The 25,822-nt window shown below is 47.2% G+C and overlaps 1 protein-coding gene across 1 annotated transcript in view; it reads right to left on the minus strand.

The window, feature by feature from the left end:
- Positions 1-1,647: 1,647 nt before the first annotated feature.
- The window catches only part of NT5DC2 (5'-nucleotidase domain containing 2), a 355,042-nt gene continuing 330,867 nt past the window's right edge, over positions 1,648-25,822 (minus strand). Inside the window, exons 11-14 of the mRNA XM_069645426.1 lie at positions 7,702-7,788; positions 5,778-5,918; positions 5,624-5,688; positions 1,648-5,050 (exon numbers count right to left, since the gene is read on the minus strand). Coding sequence (XP_069501527.1) covers positions 4,789-5,050; positions 5,624-5,688; positions 5,778-5,918; positions 7,702-7,788 — 555 coding nt within the window. The 3' untranslated portion in view covers positions 1,648-4,788. The remainder of the gene's footprint in view (positions 5,051-5,623; positions 5,689-5,777; positions 5,919-7,701; positions 7,789-25,822) is intronic.

Consider the following 25,822-nt stretch of genomic DNA (forward strand, 5'->3'; position numbering starts at 1 on the left):
CGCACCTCTCTGGTTCCTGCTCACGAGTTCAGGCCACTGTGCGTTCAGCCTCTGCTCAGCACCAATACGCAAGCCAATTCGCAACTTGCGGGCTTCCATCCCTCGTTTCCAGGCTCCTCCCCCGTCATATGATGCTCAGCCGTGGGCCTTCGCCGTGCAGTTCTGTGTCCTTTCTCCGTTTTCTAGGGCTTCTCCACAAGTTATCTTCCTCATCTAAGTTACTGATGATTTTAGTTAAAAGCAACATAGTTTCCTCTTCACAATAGCACATTTTCTTCACATGAACCTTCACAGGATATTTTTGAAGCGGTGATATAGCATATTTTCTAGAGTTTTCCTCACACGAATGTTTGTACTTGTCCCCAAAAAGGGATTCTCTACCAATGAGGTCCAACTTGCCTAGACCCCCAAGGATGGTGTTGTGGAGCGGCCTCACCTCCCTAGCCTCATTGGGGGGGCTCCCCCTTGGGGAGAAGGGACAAACTCATGTGATTAGTCACAGGTGGCACAATCATGGATGATTACTAGACCAGCAGCAAGAATGTGAAGACTTTGCATGGAGAGCCATCCAGCGTGGCGGTGGGGGGATGATCTGGGTAGGTTGAAAAGGTTGTGTCAAAGTGGAGAACTTTGGTGAAGGGAAATTTGAGCACGGCCTGGAGTGTCATGGATACATTGTGAGGGAGCCAGCAGAGAGGAAACTGAATTAGTGTAAAAAGAGCATTTGATATGATAGGTTATTTATAACGCGCTTAATACCCAGAGGTTTCTAAGCACGGACCAGGGATCGAACCTGTGTTGCTCCCCATCGACTTGCTTCCAAGGCAAGCACATTGCCCGTGAGCTATCCGCCCGATTTGGCAGTCTCAAGATCTGTTGTCAAGATCAGATTTCTTGTAGACATTGCGAAGAGTGAGTTCGGTCTTGGCACCAACAGCATAAGCAGCGATGCATTTATTTCTGATAGTGGGGTTGGGGCGGCCATGTTGAGACAGTAGAAGTAAAGGGTGAAGGAGCAGTTTGGGCAGTGATCATGGAAGAGGGCAGACTGCAGAGATTAATCCGGAAAAAGGCAAGTTCAAAGCTGTGAGCAAGTGGAGGAGATAGCTTAGAGAAAGGTTTACGTGGTGAGCTAGGAGACCATGGAGACTGGCTGGAATTTACATTTGGTAATAAATTAGTGATGTGGAAGGGTGGAGGAACAGAGTTAAGTGAATGAGAGCGGGCAGGGGGCCATTGGTAGGAGCAGAAGAGACATATGTGGAGCAGTCAACAGGACAAAAAGAACGCTCCCCTTATCAACGCCACCCAGAGGAACGAGAAGGAGCTGGGACTTTTTTTTTTAGTTTGCAAAGACAAGTTAAAGTAAATGAGCTTAATTTAGGGGCCGTGTGCAACTATGCAATGCTAGAGATACTGCAAGCCAAATCCACCCCTCCCACCCCCGCTTGATGGCGATCTGCTACAGGAACTTAAAATGTCCACACAGCCACCATCGGTCTGGGGATAATGCGCTGAAGGTCCGTTTACCTGACGTTACCCGTTTCAGAGATAACATTTGATCAAGGGCAATGTGTACTCTTACAATGCCCTCGAGAAGGAGCCCTTGAAACGGAACAAGACATTCACACAAAAGAAACAAACCAGTACGGAGCAGAAAAAAAAGCTTTTAATGACTGCTCTGCAGTAGCAACACCCTGAGAAAATGACAACGGGATTCGGTCATGATCATATCTCTACCCATTGCATTCTATTAATACAGTAAACTTCCGATGCTGCTACAACTAAAATATAAGTAAACAAGAATAAAAATGATCCTTATTTTAACTGCAAACGCCATACTGTTGAAAGAAATACTGCCTGGGTGTAAGAATCCAATATGGTATAGCTAGCAGGAGTCATGGCTTGCTTAAGGTAACATTGGTCAGTCCCCAACAAACCATACAACTGCACAAAATTCATGGTAAACTCCAACAATCACATTGCATTAGTATGATCCATGAAAAGCACCCAGGCAGGCAACAGAAGCAAGGTGCAGGCATCACCACATCAGTCCTTGGCGATGGTCTTGTTCCCCCACCACTCATTTCAGTGGCATTCCTCTTGCAGGCGAGTGGATCAGCATACATTCCATGTAAGGAGCATGTGCAACAGCAGCTATGCAGTTCAGCTTAGAACAGTTTGTAGCAGGTTTAGTGCCATTACCCATTATACCACCTGGAAGCTGGTGGGAAGGGAAGTGGCCAGTGATCCACTTTCTGAACTATGCAGAGACATGTGGGCAGCAAGTGTGCACAGTTGCCTTTGTGATCAAGCAGTCCAATTAAGGGTTTGCTATTTTTGCTTAATAACTGCTGAGCTGCCTACCTGGTGGTCAGAGCGTCCACATCAGAGCAGAAAAATCAACTGAGGTGTCCCCAATGTAAAAAGCACTGCTGCTGTTCCATTTGTGCGTATAAAAAAGTATTTGTCATATTCCACGTTAAGGAACTCTTAGAGTTCATCACTTGGACAAATCCTGCCACCATGACACAAAGGCAAATAAATGTCTGACAGAAACAAGCTAGAGTTTACATCACTAAACGAGACAAGTCCAAAACACTCGCCAAGTGTAATGCATTTAGGTAGTAAGAGTCCAGAAGGAAATACCTTCAAAGGTAAATTGCTTAAATGTTTTCACATTTAAGTTCAGGGGCGGTGGAGCTTGTTACATTGCCAGACCCTATATGTCTCATTCTGAGGCAAAATTTATTTAAAAATACCCCCTTTTCGCAAAATTATTTGATGCAGAGAATGAACTGCTGCCTCCTGAAATTGCAAAAGAGGGTTTCAGAGTGTGGTGGAGCGGAAAAGGTTGGGAGAATGGAAGAGCTACCAAAAAAAAAAAGCAGTTCAACTGGAGGACAAGGGATGCTGGCAAAACGGCAGTTTCTATACAAAACACGTGAAATGGATTAAGTCTAAGAATGCTTTGTAACATGTTCGGGATAAAAGCCTAAATTCATATCAAGACTAGTGTGAAGGAGCGAGCATGAATGATGCGCGCAGGACTGAAAGGATGCAATAAAATTAAGAACTAAACACAGATGTGACTACTCTGTGTGCAAGGTTCAAAGTTCAGATATAATAAAAATGATGCGAGCCAGCCTAGTAAGCAACAGATCAACAAATTGTACCCAGCACCCTCATGCAAGGTGGCAGGACAGGCCAGATTAGACAGCGGGGCAAGCAGCTTGTTTCCCCCACCATCGTACCTAAAAGAGGTAATTTCTTTTATGAAGCTAGAAATGGATTGTGGCAAAAGCGATTGAACAAAGACAGGTGCCAAAGCATGATCACCTTCAGCCTGGGGCGTCTGAAATACATTTGACACTGGAGGCAGTGTGAAGAAATTGTGACTCGTGCAGTTTAGGCATAGGCATTTTGCCAATAGGACAGCTTAACTAGTCAGCTTTTGGCGAGGCTAGGAAGACACTGAGGGCCAGAGAACACGCGTCCTCCTTCAATAGTGATCAGACAACAACGTCAAAAAGGGTGTGCTTGAGCCTGTGTTAAAACATTATCAAGAATCCGGCATAATAACTTATTAGTAATGAGCAACGCACAGAGGACTGATCCCTACAGGAGCTGGGCAATTTCGGCCGAAAACTCGTTGAAACGATCAACTACACCCCCCCAGCCAAACTGGCAGTCATTACAAAATAGGGGATGACAACGGATCAACTAACATTTAGGATGTGTGTGGTTGCTGTTGTACTGCAATGGGGTGGCCATTTGGAGGTTGATTCATACTTATTAAAAGTGGGTCAGGAGGTGGAATGCAGTGTTATTGTGCAGTCACCCGCTCAATGTATAGCAGAAGCAGAACATTTTCACCAGTGTGCTGTAAATTCCAAGGAGGCTGCAACACAGAAGGGATTAACACTGGATTCTGCTGCAATGTTCCCAACACATTAAAATAAAATTTTGCATTTGGGGCAAGACCCACTCACTAGGCACACCATTTTCCAGTTCATCTAGCCTGCAGTATTGAAGTATAGACAAACAAATTCACAACAAAATGAATGCAGGAACAGACGAGGTAATCTGATAATGCAATCACAGCTAAATGGACTATGGGATTACTGGCAAGTTTCCAACAGGGCATTAATGTCATAAAAAATTTCGAAAATGCTTTTCTGCACCATGCACCCCCAAACCTCTTCTACGCAGTACAGCCCCAACATAAGAGTAAGAAAATGGTACAAACTAGCTTTGCTTATTGAAGGCAAATGTGCTTCTCATACTTAGCAAATCATTGGCCCATGACACTGTAGAATCCTACTTAAGGAGCAAGCACTCTTTTCCAATCATCTACTTAAAAATACTCTGAAGTTTATCAATCGCCCCCTTCTTTCTAACGTAGCCCTTTGCAGCCAAATCGCTTAACCATCCCTTCAGGATACTTGAGAGATTGATGTACACGACGAATCAAGATGCCACAGTAGTTGCTCATTATTGGGAACACAGACTGGTAAACATACAATATTTGAACCTTCCCCCACAAAGTCAAGTAGCAATTATCTCAAGTGACAGGAGTGCGTTTGATGCACACCTTCAGTCCTGGTAACATGACGCCTCAAGCTTTCCTGCAACAGCAGTACCTCCTGCTTTCACTCAAATAGCCTCATACTAACATTCCAAGTTGAGCTTCTGTAGACTCATTTCTCCTCGCTCCAATCCTTAGTCTTTAAAGTGTTCATGTTAAAAATCAGTCAAACTATGGCATTCAAAGGGTGGGCACCGGACTCAGCGGATGTGAGCCATCTCCTGCAGAAATGGCGTCTTCATGCAGCCAGTGCACAGCTGGTCCATCCAGAGGGGTGCCTCGTGCTGCAGTGGTGTGCGCCGTGGGAAGAAAGTGTACGACAGGTCATAGTTCATGAGGCAGCTGACCGAGCCCATGTACAGGTCTGAGAAGCGGCAGAGGCGTCGTGAGAAATAGGTTGGGTTATGGTTGGTTCGGAAGATGCTGCCAAACTGAGGGTTGAAAAGATTTTTTGTCACGGCTCTGATGGTAGAGAAGAAAAAAACAGAGTTAAGAAAAAAGCATGCAGGGATACTGCTAAAAACACGGCAAATCTAGTAGTGATTACTATCGAGAGTTAGATTTAGTGGTAAATGACTCCTAGTTCCCCGTTACCTCACCACTTTATAAAAACTAATTTGTCTCCCATCATTGGTGGGTTTATCCCCATTTGAAAGAAATGGGTCAACAACCAGGAAGGCCTTCGATATAAATAGCACAAAGGTCGACAGACGCCACTCCTCACAGCAAAACAGGTTTGCTAGAATCTCAGCTGCTTGCTTGAGCTTTTTTACATGCTTTTGCCTGTAAACGTCAACAACGCCGAATTAGTTGCCAAAATAAATTTTTGCCATTACAAATACCCAAAACCCATGTGGAGCAAAAAGCGATCCACCCCTCTAAAACTGCATCTGGGTGAACTGCCACCTATTGGGAGGTGACATGGTGAGATTCAAGCATTAACTTCAGGAGCCATGGCCTGATGCAGCAGACCAGCTGAACGTTATGCTGTGCACCTCCCAGAAAAGCACCAACCACCAACAAGATGTTCCGCACCTCAGCTCTAGCCTTTCCTTCTTCCAGTCCTGGAGGACCTGCTGGCATTCTGCATCCTTAAACATCTAAAGAGAAAGCAAGTCGAGTCAATTTGTTGAAGAGGGGGAGAAACCAATCCATTAATCTCCAAAGTAGCCTTGATCTGTACCGGTACCTGCATGCGCTCCACAAGGCCAGTGAGGGCCTGAAGCCAAGTCAGCGAGTGGGTGTACTGCTCTGTATTTACAATTCGGGTTTCCGTTTCCAGCTCAGGGACTATGGCGCCAGTGCGCCACCCATGACGCAGCATCAGATCCTGCAAAGAAGAAAAGCTTAAGCACAAAAACGACCAATCCTGAGCATTCTGTGACTGTTGTATACCACAACCCATCTCAAAAAACAGTTCAACAAACCCTGCTGGCCCTTGTGTTGATTCGAGTCTTCCAGACAATTTTTAGAATTTCATTTTAAAAATGTGCCTTTTCTGAACATGACATTTCACTAAATGTACACTTTTAGTACTTTCTCGAGTTGAACAAATGAAAAGAAATCTTACCAAAGAAAGCCTCAATAGCCTGCTGCATGAATATCAAAATAATGTGCACAAGAAAGCATTTTAATCCACATCACTATTGAAGCTTATCGTTGTGCACATGGGTGCAAAACTGTCGATTTAAACAGCGCTCAGGACTGACATGCAAAGCAGCCCATTCTGGCACAGCTACAATGGAGCTTTAGCGTTTACAGAATGAATACAATATTTAAAAGCAGTAGACTTGAAGCCGCCATTTGGACAGATATTCAGAATCTCATGTGACAATTCGCATTGTGTAACTGCTCAGACATCTTTGCATGTGATCGTTCACGTGTGGGTCATGGCCTTGGCTTGTTTAGTGCTTCACATCAGATTCACCCAGCTTCCAAGTGCTAGTGCTTTTTTAGGTGTTTGCATGGTCTTCAATGGTACTGCCAATATCCCAATGTTCAGTGACAGAGGGATCCAAATCTTCTGCCCCAAAGTTCCAATAGCGACCTTTTTTTCTTGTTTTAATGGAAACAGTTTACCCTTTTTGAGTGCAATGCCCCAATTGCAATGACGACCTGCTCTTACCATTACCAGGTTGGTAATATAGCTTGGCCCTCACTTAGCTTCGACCTATTAACTTGGGTCCAGGGCCATTACAAGCTTGTAACGTACCTTGAATGAGAAATTGCTTATTAGCTAATGTAATGGCACGCAATCTAAAAAGGATGAAGGGCCAAGTCAGCCTTACTGACGTTCAAACCGGTGACTGCAGGTTGCAAAGAACTATGAACCCAGCACTTAAATACCCATAACTGTCTGGAAATCGCTTCATACCCAATATTGATCTAGACAGGATGTCTTTAGCCAACTGAAACTACATTGTAGTAAAACCTCATGAGACAAAGAAAGCTACTTGCAAATAAATGTGTTACTTTTCATTTTCCTGCACCCCATCTAATCTGCAGTCCACCAGCTATGCACTACATATCTGTTCAATTAATGTGCAATTTACTACCTTTCTCTCATTACCTCAGGCATTTTGTCCTATTTTGAGTAGACTTGCTGTGGATTACAGTGGCCTCAGACCTTCCATCACCCCTTTTCCTAAGGAACAGTTGACTTAACTTGAATGCCAAAGAAAGTAAAAATTGGAGAGCCGGGCCCAAGGGGTGCAAGTATGATGGAAACCTTGCACACACAGTCTAACAAATGAGCTTCGAAAGAAAGGCAGCACTCTCGTGAAGTTGGTTGCTGCAGAGTGGGTGCTGTGGAAGGCAGACTTCAAGAAGCAGTTTGTTTCAACCAGTTCATAAATTTGAAGTTGCAACACAAGTATGCATGCACCAAAATGGAGCCCCTTTGTGTGTCTAAACTAGGCTTAGAATTGAATACACTCCCAGCTGCCAGCTCTAAAAAAGAATCCATAATCGCATGACATGCCACTAGTGGGATCCGAATAAGCAGACCAGAACTCCACTTATACAGAAGACCCCAGGTTCAGGCAACACAAATTACTTCCCAACACGCTCCAGTCTACCAAAGGGACACAAACGTCTGCCAAGAAATTACTTACTGCCAGGTCACTATAGAGGTGATCACCGAAGTACAGCACTTTGGATCCACGCCAGCCTGTCAGCTTCAGGAAGTCAACCAGGTTCCCCTGTGGAATGACAAGAAGGGAGATGAGCATTAAATAATGTAGGCACTGAAAGGAAATTTAACAAATTAGAGTAGGCAGTTCATTAAAAAAAAACCTGAAGGGTTTGAAAGTCTACCAACGTGCTCTTTGGGTGCAATAATCTGCATTAGTTAACTTTTCCGACTAAAGAATATTTACTGGTGTGGGAACATTACACTTAAGTCTGGGCGGGCTTTAAAAGCCTTCTGTAGTGACAGTTGAAGTCTGGGTGGCTTCTGCAAGATTTCACGTTTCCAAAAGAAAACGGCCTTTATCCATTTAGCAGAAAACTGAAAGCCCCCTTCTTAACGCGGTTAACACATGGGGGTGGGAGGGCGATGAAGTGAAGCCATCACGATAGCATTGGACCGTTAGTCTCTGCCAAGTAACGTCATAACACCGAATCCTGCTGCGATCAATTAAACGGAGGGGGGGAAACGGAGGGGGGCAAGAAGGGCTGGATAAAGAGGGGGGAGGGCAAGGCACTGGGGTGCCCACGCTAAGCAGATCTACTTGGGCTCACGTTCTCACAGCGCACTGATCCGACGGCCCAAACGTTGTCCTTTGCCAGTCGACAATGCTTACAACATTAGCTATTCTTCGAAGGCAAACATGCCAACTATTTCTGCAGGGTCAGGTCCCCCGGCCCGCCCCCCCACCCCTCATACAATTAGGTAAGAGGCCACTTCATACCCCCATTACTTTCCGTGAATACAGGCAAAACAAAAACAAGATCGGGAAGGCCCAACACTGCCACCAATACCAGGAGCATCTTATGACGATTGCATTTAGAAAAGGTTCAAACTAGAAGACAGAAGCAACCCAAACAAAGCAAAAGGGTACGTTATGGCTGGCGTATAAATTAGAAATAAGAGGAAAAACACTTGCCACTTGAGTGGTCAGGAAAATGCAGGCCATTGAACCTTGCCACGGGACAAAGTGCCTGCCGCCTCTGGGCCATTCTCATAACGCCCGGGATGAACGCTCTCGCAAACAGTCTCGCTAACAATACATTAGTGTGCCAGATTAAGTGCTGTCCGTTTATTGTACAAAGAGCGCAAAGTTGCATTTTCTATCTTTAAAAAGTCACAGCGGATCATTTCAGGTACTAAAAGCGGCACGTGCTGTGTTAGAACATTTATTGCAGCATATACAAACTCCGCAATTAGGCGATACACAAAACTGTGGTGGCTGGTGTCCAGCTGAGTCAAGGGCAGGGATGGTTATATATTTACTTTAAAGATTAACACACTGCGAAAGGAAGCGAGTCCATATCACAATTCTGGTCCAACAATCAGGACAAATAAGTAATACATCGCACTGCTGCCACCAAACTTAAGGCAGGTTTTTGTACCATCCTTAAGCAGGTAAATCTGAGAGACTCACCTGCTTGCTAGGTTTCACAGTTTCCCGTTTCCCCACACCCTGCTGGTTGTTTGTCGAATGCAACACTTAGTAAAGGACCAATTTAGAGACAAGGGGGTTTTGGGGGATCCTGGTCTTTAATACTGTGCATCAATATCAAAAGTACTTATTTGACCAGACTTAAATATTTACTTTAACGCAATACTGTATATCAATGTAGTGTAATTTCTAGAATTGTGTGTACTAATTGTAGCAGAGTCAATCTACCTCACCTGAGAAGGAAGCTTTGTCGCCCTGACCTGGTTACCTACTCTAAAGGAAGTTTGGCCTCCCTTGTTCAGGTGTGCTAGTGGATGGAATACATTTACCGGTAAATCCGGTTCTCCAGCATTTGTCTCTTTCATAAATTCACAAGCTTTGAATATTCCCAGTCATCGGGCTGGGAATCCTCAGTAACATCAGTTTAAAAAAATTGAAACGTCACTTTTGTGCTGTAGTCATTTTGGGTCATACTGCACACAGCTAATCGGAATATCTGACTTTGCTCCTCCCCTGTTGGCCATCTTCAGAATTGGTAAACGCACGCGAGTGGCAGTAAGAGCCAAAAGATGAGCCAAGCTGGGTAGGTGAGAGGGTCGCATGCAAATCTATGAAAGATAGCAATGCTTGAGAACCAGTTACAGGTAAGTAATTTATTCCTTCTGCGACGTTGGATCTTTCATATATTCACATGCTGTGAATAGATTACAAAGCAGTATTAATACATACGGGCAGAGGCAAGCTCCCAGCCCAATTTAGCACTGGGGATTTACTAATCACATGCAAAAAGGTTCCTCAGAACAAACTGGCCAACTCTAGATTCTTCTGCCAAATCCCTGTCGACACAGCAGAACTTGATTAAAGTGTGCACCGATCACCAGGTAGCTGCACGGCAGATGTCAGGCAACGGGATCCCAGAGAGGAAGGCAGTGGTAGCAGCCACCACTCTGGTGGAGTGATCCCAGGGCATGCCCGGAAGGGGCCTCCCAGCCTGTTGATGGCAGAAGGAAATGTAGAGCGCAAACCACCTTGAAATGGAAGACTGATGAAGCTTTTCCTGGTCAGTTGGTCCAAATGACAATTGGTCCGTGAGACGGAGTGACAGTACGTGCGACATAGTACTTTAGGGCACGCACCACATCCAAGGAATGCAGTGCTCTTTCAGCCAGAGATGTGGGTGTGTCGAAAAACACTAGCAAGATCACTGGCTGGCGGTGACCTTGTGAAATCAAAGCAGTTTGAATGAAAATGCCTGTATTTCACCTACTTGCCTGGCCTATGTTATGGCCACCAAGAAAGTGGTCTTCCAAGAAAGCTGCTCGATGGCGGCCCTGTGCAGGAGTTAAAGGTTTCATGAGCCTGGGCAGCAGTACATTCAATTCCCATATGGGGGCTGGATGTCGGACGGTAAAGACCTGAACAGACCCCACTGAACTCCTTCACCAGCCTGTGGGACCATAGGGATGGCACGCCTGCTGAACGGTTGTACCTGGAAATGGCAGCCAAGTGCACCTTGATTGAAGAGTGCGCCAACCCAGCCGGAACCAAGGATAACTGATGAGGCAAAATGTCCTGTCGCAGACGGTATGAGGCTGCAACTGGGGACTTCTGCACCACACCAGAAAGTGTCTCCATTTGCTCTTACACGCCAAAATAGACCGTGCTCTAGTGCAGACCAGAACTTCTTGCCAGTCTTGTGGAGGAGACAAGGACACAAAATCTAACAAGATCCAGGCCGTCCGAGTGAGGCCAAGTCGGGGTGCAGCACTGCCCCTTGGTTCCTGGACGTGAGCCTTGTGCGGATTCAACGAGGGGAGCTGCTGATGAGAGGGCGAGTAGGTCAGAGTACCAGAACGGTCTCGGCCACACAGGGGCCACTAATATCAGTTTGCACAGATATAGTCTGAACGCGCTGATGACCCATGCCACCAGCGGCAAAGGCATCCCCCCCCTCCCCCCCCCCCCGAGCTCTCCAGGTGGGGGAATCTGCTGATAAAACTCTTGAACCGACTAGTCAAAGGTAAAAGGTCAATCTACAATGTGCCCCAAGTCTGGAATAGGTGAAGTTGGTCCTTGTGCAGTTCTCAAACGTAGCAAGAGCGCAAATCTCTGCTGAGGGTGTCCGCTAGGGTATTCTGAATCCCAGGTAGATGGAGGGGAATCAGGGACATTTGATGCTGCAATCCAGTGTCAGAGGACCTGGGCCTCCTTGGACATCTGAGGGGACCTACCCCCCAATCCCTGTTTGCGGACATAGAACACAGATATACTGTCGATGTAGACTCGCACCACCTTGCCCGCTAGTAGGGGGAGCAAGGACTGCAGGGCCCAGAAAATAACCCGCAACTCCAGAAGAATATTTGCGGGCCCATCTCTTCTGTGGACCAGGTGTCTCGTGTGTTGGTCCAGACAGTGGGCTCCCCATCCCTCCAACGAGGCATCAGTCATGACGGTGGCCCGGCAACCTGAAAGGTACCCTTCATTAGATGAGTCCTTACAGACCACCAGCGAAAGCTCTGCCTTAAATCCTGTGTCAAAATGATGCAATCGTCCCAAGACCCCGATTCTTGGATTCATCGCATGTCCAGGAATTCCTGCACTGATGCATGCATAACCTGCAGTGTGTGATCAGAGTAACGCATTATGACATCATCCCCAGCAGTGACTTATAATCTCGAACCAGGGTCACCTGGGCACTGCTGAGGTGGTGTACTTTGGCGAGGAGCGCCACCACCCTCTCGTACAAGGGAGTTGAAGTGTAGGGCTGAGTGTTGTGCTTCGCTCTTAGGTAGAGTGCCTGTCTTGTTGGCAGTAGGCGAGACTTGGAAATTGATGAAGAGTTTTTGCAGACACTGGATGGTGGACACTCTGCGATTTTCTGCCAATGGATAGAAGGGGGCCCTTAGCAGCTAGTCGTACAAGTACGGGTTTACATGATGTCCCTCCGACGCACGTGAGGCACTTGGTAAACAACCGTGGAGGTGAACAAAGGCTAGGGCCTTTAACTGGTAAGTTTACCCCTGCCACCACATAACACAGGTAGTGCCAGTGTGAGCAGCGAATAGGGAAGATAAAATGAGCGTCCAAGATAGAGGGACACCAGGAAGTCTCCCTGTTGCAGCTGGAACAGGACCTGCTGCAGGGTCACCATGCAGAATGTTTGTAGTTTTAGAAATGTGTTGAGCACCCTTATATCTAATATACGTCTCCAACCCCTCTGCACCCCTCCTGACTTGTTGGATAGTGCCTTTTTCATACCAGGAAGTAGAGTAGACTCCTGTGTCCCGTTTTTGCTTAGGCACCTTCACCGTCCCTTTTTGGGCAAACGCACGCACTTGTAGGAGGAGGTTGCACAACTTCTCTGGCTTGTGTGCGGGTGGAATGTCCGGTAGTATGTTTATGAACATAAGTGCCCTTGCTGGAGATGGGAGAGCACCATTCGTCGGCTGTGATGGTTCTCCATTCCCCGACAAATAGTCAGCCTTCCTCCCACTGGGGTGCTGAAGCAGGAGCAGTGTGCTCTGGACGAGCCACGGTTGCTCGCCCCTGGATTGGAAGGAGCCATGGCGGTGCTGTGTGCCTCTGTAGGACCAACTTCTTTCTGTATTGCTCCCTGGTGGAAAATGGTGTCTTGTACAACGAAGAGGAATGGTACAAGGAATGGCTGTACCGTGAAGTTCTATTGAAGCGTCCTTTTCCATAGCAAAAAGGACTGGTGCCTTTGCTGCGTGCCCACGGAGTGCGCAGTGTCAGTTTTTTATGGAGAGTAAGGCGTCGACCTTCCCGAATAGGTCTATGCCATTGAAGGGCATGTCCACTACCCTAGATTGCACATCCGTCTGAAAATCTGTAGCCTTGATACAACCTTGTCCGTGAAGGACTGCTTCATTACCAAGCTGACGAAATCCTGTGTCTGCAATATCTACCGATCCTGTATTGGCATAGTGTGATAACTTTCACGAAAAATATCCATTTCCTCCTGTTATTTGTCGTCAGGCAGAACTCTAGGATTGGGCCCAGTTTGTACCACAACTAGTAATTGTATCTGGCGAAAATGGTCATTGAATTAGCACGGGGGGCAGGCAGCAGATAGAGTTTGGCATAGGTTTTGTGCAGAGTCAGGCAGTGGTGCTGTCTGGGGCCCCGTATTTAAAAAAATAAAAAATAAAAAAAATAAGTAAAAAAATCAAACCGGTCCTTTTTGCAGAAGGTGTCAAAGGGTGCGCCATGGTGACAAGACTATCCAAACATCTTCCAAAAGCAGAATGACATGATTGATTTCCTCCTCTGTTGGTACAAGACACTTTCCTTGCGGTGCTCCTCCGGGGTGAGGACAAAATATTTCGATGCCCTGCACATGAGCGCATGGAAGGCCCTCACTTCGTCTGGTGAGAGACTAATTGGGGCTTCATCAGGTTCCCCATCGGCTGAGACGAAATGCTAAAACTAGCCATTGTGGGATGTGTGCGTTGACGCCACATCTTCCAGGTGGTCTAGGTCTGTGTCCGGCGTAGTCAGACAGTGGTCAGGGTCTTGCTTCACGTTCAACCCTCTTAGGTCGTGGAAAGTCTGCCTCCTTGGACGGACCAGGGGCATCTGCAGGTGGCTGTTGTGGTGGAAACGAGGTCAGTGCCGGTTCCGCAAGCCTTTGTAGCAATGTAGCCACCAGCATAGTAAGGGTCAATATGTCCATCGAGAAGTCCCTTGGTGGAGGCAGCTGCTGAGCTGGCCGCACTGGAGATAATTCACCCCCTGCAGGGGTTGGATGCAAGGGTGGAAATACTAGTACCCTTATCAGCCTTGCTTTCCCCCGTGGTGACACAGGCTGCCCCTTAGGTGACCTGCGTTGCCAGCTTAGAGGGAGGTGACATGACAGCCTCCACATCTCTTCCAAGTAATCAGCGGAAGAGAAACTTTGCTCCACAATAATGGTTCCCTCTGGGAGTAATCCCACTCTGAGATCAGGATAAGATGGTCACAGGAGCGTTGCCAGCGCCGACACTGGTGGTGGTTGAAGTGGTTGTGACAGTTGATGGCACGATGGTTGTGAGAAGACAGTTGTCGACAGAGGAACCAATGTCATCAACAAGGTTTTCATCGACTGGGTAGCTTGCTTGCTAGTCGCCAGCTTTGTGTCAGCGGGCCAGATGGTCTCGGCATGAACAAGCCAGAGGAAGAATTGGCATCAAAGACTTAGTCGACGCCAACTGACTACGTTGATGGGGTAGATTTAACCGGAGAGTGGCCAACAGATTTAGCAGTGGATTTGCTGGACGGGGTATCCTGTCTGGCAGGGAAAAAGGCCTTGGCTGCTCTTTTCATTCGAAACCCCTTGGGCACTGACCATAGGTGGTGAGGACTGGAGCTTGTGGTAAGACAATGTCTCATTGTCAGACGCCTGCGTCCTTCCGAAGCCGACATGGTCTTCATACAACCTAGACCTTTTACTGGAGGTGGTTCGCTAGGCCGCCCTGATGTAGAGAGGAATGGCTCTGTGCAGCGTCATAGGCCCCACTGGCATCCTCGAGCCACGTGAAAAAACGCCAATGATGTCTTGTTGGAAAAGGACTGCCAGATCTTGCAGATCTGAATAACGTAATGTGGATGAAAACAGTAGAGATAGTCGTTGTGGTAGTTGTCTTCGATGTAGTCATTCTTCAGCCCACAGCGGGAACATGCCTTAAACGGGCTCTTCCTTGTGGATTTAGCCATGAGGTAGGCCCAACTGTGCAGACGATACAAAGTCAAATTTACTGGCGTCGGGAAACTGTCTACGGACTACACATCCGTCTGGTGATTTTCATCGAAAGATATAAAAGCCTATTTTTTAGTAGATATGTAAAGTTTGAGGTGTGCAATACCAACGTAAGGTAAAAGAAATATGAAGATGGCTGATAAGGGAGGAGCTAAGGAAGATGTTCCTATTCCTTGCGGGCAGTACGACCCAAAATTACTGTGCTAGAGCACAAAAGTGACAAAGTTTAAGTTTAAACTGCTCTACGTACCAAGGATTCCCAGCCAGACTGAGAATATTCAGAACATTAGAATCTATGATAGTTATAAATAACCTATCATGAAAGATCCAATGCTGGAGAAGTCATTAGAGGGTGTTCGTCATGCTACATAATCTCCCATCAGTATGGCGTAAAGGGGACGGGACGTAGGAGTAAGAAACACTGTAGTGACTAATTTAGTCTTAGCCGATAGACCCCTTTCCTACACACTGGTGGATACCTCGTCCCACGGGTACAGGTGCCTTTTTGCAGTGCAATAAAAACATCCCTTTAAAATCAATGCTCACAGGGCATGCCGGGTTTCGCTGCCCATATGCCTCGCTCACCAGTCCTTTTTTTCCTGCTCTTCAGTAATTAAGTTTAACCGAAAGAATTTAGCGGGTGATTGAGGCAAGGGGACTATTTATTCATTTATTTTTGCATTTGTAAAGCACCTTAGCCCACGGGCATCGTAGCGCTGTTGCAAAACAATTACACACTTGATAGACTTGAAGAATAATTTCGAAGCAAATTAAGGGGAGAACATTGTCACACATTTTGTGGCTCAGTGTTTTAGGCACAGTTTTTAGGGCTTTTCTTAATGCCCAGTGAGATTTCTCTGCTCTTAGCGAAGGACGAACAGAGTTCCAGTGATTCGCAGCTACTGTAGGGAATCTATGAATTAGGAGTACAGTACTCACTACAGTGAATAACTTATCCCTTAGTGCCATGCCCTTTTCTCCAGTGATAGCAGAATTCGTAGCATAACAAACCAGACAGGTGGAGGTAATTAACTAGGAGCAAACCAGCTTGACTGCTTAACCAAGTCTGGTGTCGGCCCTGGAACTAGTATCCAAACAATGGTGTTGTAGAAAGCCAATGACGTGGCAGCATTGAGGATGACGTCCCATGGGACGGGATTCTCAAATAATGCAGTGGCCTTTGCCCTCGCTGCGTGCCATCCAGCGCACAGAACAACCAAAGGCGAGGCTCCCCTAAGCATTCCCTGTGCTTTCACTTAGTTTTGTGGCCTTTGTTTCGACACCCACTACCCTTCGGTTCCCTCTCCCCACCCATCCACACTCCAACTGCCCTCCCTCCCATGGCAGATGGGTCCATGGTCATCCCACGTGACCGGATTTGGTCCTCTTCTAAGGCCATCCCAGGGCAGCCTTGCCCAGGCAGCTGGCTAAGGGCCAGAGCAGCTCCCATCCCTCGTTTGCCCTATTCACCTGATGGGACATCCTACAGCTACAACCAGATAAGGTGGTAGGGGCAGGGAGCAGAACCACTACTGTGCTCTAGTAAAGCCCTGCCTACAGTACTACCTCTGGCTGTTACCACAGTATTGAATTCCATTGTAAACTTTAGATAGCCACTGTGTTGAACATTGCTGCTCCGTCTAGATAGCCACCACCAATCTCTGATTGTGGATCACTGCTGGTAAAATTCAACTCTCCCTTGCCATCACCCACAGCTTTCTACTCCTATACAGACCCCCTGGCTACAACAGGAACTTTGCAGACTCCCTCAGTGACGCACTATCAACCACCTTCATTCAGCATCCTACTCTCACCATATTAGGAGATTTCAATATCTGGTTTGACATTCCCTCAAGCCACATGGCCTGCTCTCACTGAACGTAGAAGCCCTCCGCTTGGCACATCTCCCATCTATCCCCTCCCACCCAGCAGGCCACACCCTCAATGCAGCATTCAGCACAACAAACCTTATTCCCACCCTTGCTCCTCATCCTCAAATCTAGACAGATCATTCCGGAATCATCTTCTCCCTCCTGACCTCCCCACCCCACCCTCCCCAGACTCACTGGAATAAAGTCACCATTTACCTGGATCTAGCCAATACCCTCCTAAACTCACTCCCACCACTCACTCTTGGAAGGTCCTCCCCATTGAACTCTTCGATCACTGGCTCTCAAGCGCCCTCATCCCCCTCACTCCAACGAAACGCACCTCACAGACTGGGCCCCCAAGTGGTACACAACCCACCTCAAATATATCAAAACTCTCAAGCACCGACTGGAGGGGACTTGGAGGACCAACCCCACTCCTCAAAACAAAACCTCTAGCTAGACTGACAAGGACATACTGGTCAAATTATGAAAGCTGAAAAAAAACTATGCAAACCGAATCTTCAACTACTCAACCCAAGCCAGAAACTAGCCAGCATTATCATAGAATTCAAGCCACAAGTCTGCTCAACCCCTCCGTCCCCGATCTCCACCCAACCCCAAGCCTACCACCCCCTCTATGCCAGTCTTCTCTGCTTTCTCAACATCTCACACCCAGAGTTCCTCAGGCTCACCTGCTCCATCCCAACACGTGAACGCTGCATTGCATGGTCCATCTTTAACCAGTCCCTCTCCCCGAAATCTTCCCAAAAGCCTTCAAAACATATGTCCAACCCCTCCTCAAAAAACCCTCGCTACCTATCCCCCGAACTACTGGGCTATTTCCAGCACCCACTTCATTGTCAAACTCCTGGACCACACTGCATATAAACAGCTATGCCTCTTCACAGAATCCAACAACCTTCTTAACAGCCCAAACATGCTTAAGACCCCTCGAGTCCTTGTGGGTCAGTTGGGGGATGATCTAAAAAACAGACGCAGAAAGATGTGCAGCGCTCATCCTCCACAACCTATCTGCCACCTACGACACCATTGACCACATCACACTCAGACAGGCTACACTCCTTAGGTATCAAAGACTCTGCTCTAACATGGATCTCCTCTTTCGTATCTAACTGCTCGCAAAGTATGCCCCCTTTCTCCTCCCTCTCACTGTGCTGAAAAGGGTCCCTCTGGGAGCCTCCATGTCTCCCCTCTTCATTATCTATTTTAGCCCACTCCCCATACTTATCCGATCTTATAAACACATCTGCTACAACTATGCAGACACCCAGATCATCCTCCAAATTTCCAAATACATAGCTCAGACCGCTGCTCCAGTCTTACTGATATCAACCACTGGACAACCACCCCCTCCTCCTCCTCCTCAACCCTGGCCGAATAGAAATTCTAGTATGCAGCAAATCCACTCTCCTCCAACCTATCCCCTGCTCACACTTCCTAGGACCCGCCCCAGCAACATGCACTTGGGTAAAAAAAATGTTTTTAAAAAAAAATAGTACTCCAATCTAGCCCTCTCCCACCACACCAACACTGTCCAGAACCCACTTCCACCCATGCATCTACAGGCAAATCTTCCCATACCTCACCTACCCACACCAAATCTGATATCCTTGCCATCTTCCTCTCCGAGACTATGCAAACACCCTTCACCTAGGCGCTCCGGCATACCAGATCAGTAAACTCCATGAATCCAAAACGCTGCTCCCCTTCTCCTTGCCCTCTCACATAGAAAACATTTTCACCCCATACCGACACTGTTCCTATTGGCCGACGTACTACCTTTCAAGCCACGTACATCACTCATCGTTCCCTCCACACCATCGGACCCAAATTCCTCCAAGATAAACACACGCTATCAACCAACCAGGAACCTCGTTCCGCTCTTCTCATTATCCCCATTACAACTCCACCAGATTGCGAGAATCCTCTTCCTCCATCCAAGCCCCTTCCATCTGGAACTCGCTTCCTCTCCAAAGCCACCGCATTGACAACATTCTCTTTCAGAAAGGCCCTCAAAACTTGGCCATTCCCTACAGCAACCTGAAACCATCTTCCCCAGCATTATTTCCAACACCACAGTCTCATTCGTATTCATCAGCCTCACTGACCTCGTCCCGGCAGCCTGCCTTGCACACATCAAAACTGACAAACCGCTTATACATAAACTCACAGATGAGAAGCCAGACGTTGTTGTGGCAGCCCACACCTACTCACTCAACGCACAGACCACACTGTACACGAACACCCATCAGCCCTATGGGCCTCCTTCACTTCGATTGGTGCATTCAGGCTACTGTATACAGCTCTAGACGGTAATGGTAGCCGATACTTTACCAAAGAAAAAGTATTGGGAGAGCCGCTCAGGGCACGCAAAATTCACTGAGTTTCCATTCTTACATACCACCTTGGCAGCACACCTGAAAGACCCATACTGGTAGCCCATCTCGTGTTAAAGATCTAAGGGGATGGCTCATACAGTGATCAGAATATTCAAGAAGGTGAAATCACAAGCACATGGACGACAACCAGTCTATTACAATTACAAGGTGTATTAAGCCAGCATGCTCTGTTCCAATCTAAGATTAAAAAAAAAGCCTTTAAAGATGACCTTAGCACCAACAACTTCAAAGACAAAAGATTATGATGGTTAACACAAGTACTTCACTTAGATCGGTGAAGATTAGACGGATTGAAGGGTGAACTATGTGATGCATCGGATAGATCCGAGAGCGGTCACTTGGACGACACCTTAATGTTATCCTGACTATTGCACTAGAAGATATATGTTGGTAATCTAACCATTGCAATTCAGCCTAATTCATAATGATATATGCAGGCATCCTTGATAATGCACTAGAAGATGCCAAAGGTTAGCCTATTCTGGAACGTAGAAGTTACAGTAAGACTGGAAGGGTAGCCTGTCCATTGAGCTAGAAAATCTGATGATTCTAGAGCTTACGGCAGTTTGGCTGTCACGCTTAGAAGATGGTACAAGATAGCCAGTCTATTTCACGCTTGGAGGACTTTGAAGACAGACTACCTATAGTGCCTAGAATAGCATATGAGGGTAGCTTGTCTTCATTAAGACAAGATCTCACAGCGAGAGCAAAGACAAGCTCCAGCTGAGCTTAAGTTATGTATAAACGCACCACTGAGGTGGACATCTGTCGCAGGCACAGCTATCCATCACACTTTAGAATGCAACTACAGCTACGACAAATTTGCTCTAGCTGGACAAGCAACAGCTTCGCTTCTACACCAGATTTAACCTCTTGCCATTATATTACAGTGACAACCTACAGCAATTTTCATTCTAGCTTGGCACACAGTTTCTTGCACTAGCGCGGTCTCGTGACTTCCATCAGCACCCGTCCACATGTCTGACCTCTTGCTTTCTTTACCAGAGCCTAGCAAGCCCTCCCAATTCCTAATCTTGGCCAAAGGAACACACGCACTTAAAGCCTTTTCTGAGAATGTTCCTATACCTGGACTTAGGTCCCCGAGCACGTTCCTACCACAAAGTGCATTGAGGCCATACAAATGGGAAAGGCGCTACATAAATGACAACTACAATACAATTCTAAAAAGGTATGCATAGTATTGCGGTTGTTACAGTCAATAGTTTAATCTGCTGAATTCAATACAGTAAGTCTGCTTTAAACCTTGCTGCACTGAAAGGTTTTAGTTGTGGTTGGTTCCTGCTGCTACTTGAATCTTGCTGAATTCAGAGGTTACACAGTCTGCTTAAAATATCGCTGAGCTCCGAGGTTTAGTTGTGGACTCCTAGCATAGATTGAATTGCAGTGCTCAGAGGTTACTTACAGTTGATCCCCGTCACAGTTTAACCTCACTGCGCCAAGAGACTCGGCTACTGTGCTGTTTCCAGCCACTGTTCAAAAGTCGCTGCGCTCTAGGTTCAGCAATCGTGTTGACTGCGTCAACTGTTTAAAGCCTGCTGCACCCAGAGGTCAATTACAGTAAATCCCATGCACTGTCGTACCCACTACACCCAGTGGTGTGACTACTGTAAACTCCTGCCACTGCCAAAATCTTGCTGGACCCAGAGGGTTGGTTACTTCCAAGTCATCACCCTTGCGAAAGCAGATGTAACCACCTGCAGCGACAGAAGGATAAAGCTCCTTTGACAGGTACTGTTCCATAGAGTTTTGATAACACTGCGTTGCCCCCACAGCTCACCTCCCACCCACAACCACGATGCCAGACCCAGATTTTACCTGTGTTATGCTCAATTTCATCACCGTTTAATTCTACCTCCACACAGGTCACCTCCGACAGAAGCTTGCCTACACCTAACTCCCCTACAACCCTAGTTCTGGACCAACACAAAACAGTTGTCAAATCGGTGTACCCAACTAGCACAAAACCTAGCCACCACAGAGGCCTTTGCCTCCGTTAAGCAATATTGGGCAACCACTAGGATGCTTCACAACAGTGAACCCAATACAAACAACCACAAAGCTAACCTCGGATGATAGGCCTTCACTAGAGTTACAGTACTGGGTGACCACAGGGGGAGGTTTCTGCCACGGAGAACTAGATACTTGCACAAAATCCAACCACAGAGACCTTTGCCACGGAAGCAGTACTGGGACAACACAGGGCGGCTTTCGCCACTTTGAACCATATTCTAGCACCTATGCCACTGGGAAGCACATCTACACAACACTACGGGACACCCAGACTTATAATGAAAACCGGGAATGCATGAAAACATAACTGATCATAAAACAACCCAAGAGGGCACTAGCCTAAGGCAATATACTAGACGACATCTCAACTCAAACGAAACCGAGACCATCACCAAAACCACAGCAAGACCGGCGCTGCAGCAGAAAGTTCTCATCGGTTATTCCAAATACATAAAACCCAGGAGGGCAGACACTCAGACTACATCAGAAACCCACCACAACAAACCCATACCACGAATAGGCCTAGATACAAGATATAGAAACTTGGAAAAAAAACTGAACCAACCCGGCAGAACGGAAACTCACCAATATTCACAACACCCAGAAGCCCGGTGGGGGCACCTCTAAACTGACTAAGGATATGGACAAAGAAAAGAGCAAACACTGAATATATCTCACACTACCTCTCCACCTAAAACTCCAGCTCAACAGAAAAACAACCACAAGCAAGAGCCCAAACAAACCCGGATTCTAATGGGATGCCACACCAAACATACCACAACACAAACAGCAACTCGGAAGACCGTCAGCAAGACTCCAAAAAGAATCAGGGGCAAACTTGAACTCCTAACCTTAAACACCCCTTACATAACCAAAGACTGAAATGACCATATGTACTGTAAGGTGGCAAGAGTAAATATCAGGCAGTGTTGGGAGTTTTTGGTTATAAACTTCATTTAAAATTAAGAGGGGGTTGGGGAAATCCTACCTGTCCCTATGTCTATGAGGGGTCACCCTACCTGAAAACTAATTAATGTGGTCAGAATGTCTAACAAATTAAGTGTCCTGTGTCAACTCCGACCCTTACATGCTAAAGTGATTACAAGGTGCAAATTGGGATTTCTGAGCTATAGATGTATAGCTTATTCTTTAAGTTCCAAACACAAAGGAAAATGAAATTGTTTCACCAAGAATATGGGTTCCTCCTTCCCCTGTGTTTCTCAATCTGTTTGGTGCTTCTGGTGCACCCAAAAATGATCCAATGTTTCCCCAAGAAGATGCTTCTCCCCTTGAGTATTCTTTTCTATCTACATGGTCTCTTTCCTGCCTTTCTCAAGGGGTATTTGCGCCCCCCCCCCTCCCCGTCACTATTCCACAACTTCAGATTGGTTCACTTCATTCTACCCCTGGTTTACTTTCCTGCCAGGGTTCCCCGGTTTAGTTCCTTCTCTTGGTACTTCAGAGGGATAAGGCTCTCCCCTTTCTGTGTAGCCTCTTGCTTGGTCTCTGGAATCCTTAATGGTGCATGAGTCTTCCCTTGTCCGATACATGCTTTCCCATTTAAGGAGTGATAAAGCAGAGGGACTTCTTCCCTTCTATACCCTCCTGCCATGGTATTATTGCTTGTTCCTGCTCCTTCCCTGGTATACTCACCTGCTTGGGTATGGTTCCTTGTTTCCTGAAAAGGGGTATTGACCTTGTTAGGGAGATTTTTACATTTTTATGCATCAGCCCCTCTCCCAGTGAGAGCCCCAGCACTTTTTGCTGGACTTCTGGACCTTTCTCTTAAATCCTGAATGAGTGGAGCCTTTTCCCACTCATTCATTCTTATGGGCTCCGACATCTGGAACCCTATTCTTTGTATTTTACTTGCCCGATGGAGTCCATTTTCCTCCATAAACTCTTAAAGGAATCTGCATTTTACTATTGCAGCACGCAGCTCCTCATGGCCAGTGTTGCTGGGGACCCTTACGATCCTCCTTTGAGATGATTTCCTTTATCCTAGAGTAACTTCATTTAATAAGGATAGAGAGATGGAACACGTTTCTTAGCTGTAACTATGTGTAACGCTCACCTGATTCCCACGGAGGCGCAGGTCTGGCTTCGAGTGCTGAAGCTTCTTCAATGGTGAAGCGCAGGACTCTGAAGATGGACAGGAAGGGCCCCTCTACACTGGCTTCTCCGGCTCGCAGGAATATTCCCCTGTGCGTGAAAAGGGAGTATTACCTACTGACTGAGTTATGCTCAAGCCTCCCACTCTCTTCCAACCCTCCACGATACCCTTCCACGATTCCCCGTGAAGTCTCACCTTAGGGTCAAGAAGGATGAGCTCTCCATCCTGCTTCTGATGCAGGGGCGCGTTGAAACCCAGTTACTTCACTGGATTGAGGAGAGTTCAGGTAAACATGACTATTCAGGTAAGACTCTGTAAAAGTTCTGTTGCAAGTTCAAAAGTCCAAGCTTAATAATAATGTTCATTGTCTTTTTCCCCCTTAGGGGCTGGGGTTCGGAATGCCGGAGATATGGCGCCGACCCGAAGTGAAACGTGCAGTTCCAGTAAATGACAGGTAAGTTCTGGATGAGCGCTCGGGTAATGTCTTTGCATTCGCTCATTCAATGTCTTTGTCTTTTTTCCCCATAGGGGCCGGGGTCCGGATGTCTGGAAGCAGCAAGACCCGAAATGAAATGGGAATGACCCAACAGGTAAGACTTCGGAAACTGAGCTTTTCCTATTCCCTTCCTTCTCTCACCTTGTTCTTGTCTTTTTCTCTCTAGGCTCTGGGAAGTGGCTGTGGATCCGGATGATCGCTGCTGAAGATGGTGGCGTCCAGGAAAGGTGAGTGACATGCATTGCTGTAGCGAAATGCTTTTAAAATGTCTTCCTTTTCAGGATCGTCGGTGTGATGTCTCTGTGGTGCTGATTTAGCAGGTAAGGTCTTTTGTCTCCCTTTGCAGGTGACCCAGGATACTGACAGGCGTGGCTGAGGTCCAGATGCAGGAGCTGACACGGTGAGCGTCCAGCTGCGAGGAGCAGAACAACGCGAAGCGTGAGTTGCTGATCAGGTGTGGTTTAAATAGCTTTGGAAGAAGTTCCAAGTGTGTATCCTTCTTCCGATCAGGTATGTATCCTTCCCCGACCACACCCGGGTGGAAAGTAGTCCCACAGGTAAAGTAGTTCCATTCAGGCCTCAAGAGGGCCTGGATGTGGCAGCATGGTCTGCATCAGGTAAGTGCACATTAAAACACTTAAACACATGTCTAGCTTTATGAGCCTGGCGCCTAAGGCGCCAGGACAGAGGTCCAACATGAGCCTGGCGCCTAAGGCGCCAGGACTGCGTCCAAAGGGCCCCAGCTTGGGCCCGCTGGCACTCCCCTGGGGAAAATGATGCCCGCCTCTGGGGTTGCTGGGTCGGACCTGGCTCCTTGGAGGTAGGCATCATGACACTATGGTTCTCCAGCATGGATTCACATGCTTATGAATATTCCCAGTCAGGCCGGGAATTCTCAGTAAAAGAAAAGCCATTTCACTTTCAATTAGAAACTGTATTTCTCCTCTAAGCCAATGACTGTCCTCTGGGTCATACTGTCCCATTCAATGAAACTCCTAAGCCCCTCCTGGCAGCCATCTTCAGATTTGGTAAGCATGTAAAGTGGTAGTATGACATGAGCTGCCGAGGGGTAGGTGGGAGGGTCCGCATGCAGATCCATGCCAGACCCATGCTTGAGAACAATAGTTACAGGTAAGTAACTTGTTCCTTCTCCAGCATGGGGTCTGGCATGGATTCAACATGCTCAGGAATAACAAATCCATAGCAGTACAACATTACACAACCACGGGAGGTGGCAAGGAACAGAAGCAATTAAACTTAACCCTGGAACAGACGCGTCTCAAGCGAACAGGTTGCTTAGCACTGCTTGGCCAACTCTGGACTCCTCTGTGGAATCCCCGTTGACGCAGTAGAACTTCGTGAAGGTGCGTGAAACTCAACGTAGCAGCCCTGCAGATGTTCAGCAGGGGCACAGTAGACAAACGCTGTTGTCGCAGCGATCGCTCTAGTGGAGTGGCCTCTCGAATGTTCGGGCAGCAGTCGGTTTGCCAACCGATGACAGAGCGTGATGCAGCCGGAGAGCCACCTTGAGATTGAAGCCTTGGACAAGGCCTTCCCATGGTTCACACGACCAACATTCACAAACAGTTGAGCAGTCTTCCAAAAACTGTCACATAAAACTTCAGGGCACGAGCAACATCCAGCAAGTGCAAGGCCCTTTCAGCCGGTGATGAAGGCTTCAGGAAAAACACAGGTAACACCAAAGGCTGGTTGAGGTGGCAATCTAATGGAATCTTCGGCATGAGAGAGGGGTGCATCCGCAGCACCACCCTGGACTCGTGGAAAGTCAGATATGGTTGTTTGCCGGATAGGGCTTGGATCTCACCCACCCTCCTGGCAGAGATGATAGCCACAAGGAAAGCAGACTTCCACGAGAGGAACGAGAGGGGCCTAATGCAAAGGCTTGGTGGTGGACCCCTTGAGTCA

This window comes from Ambystoma mexicanum, chromosome 2p (genome assembly GCF_040938575.1).
Source record: "Ambystoma mexicanum isolate Mex_15411 chromosome 2p, UKY_AmexF1_1, whole genome shotgun sequence".
NCBI classification, from domain to species: domain Eukaryota; kingdom Metazoa; phylum Chordata; class Amphibia; order Caudata; family Ambystomatidae; genus Ambystoma; species Ambystoma mexicanum.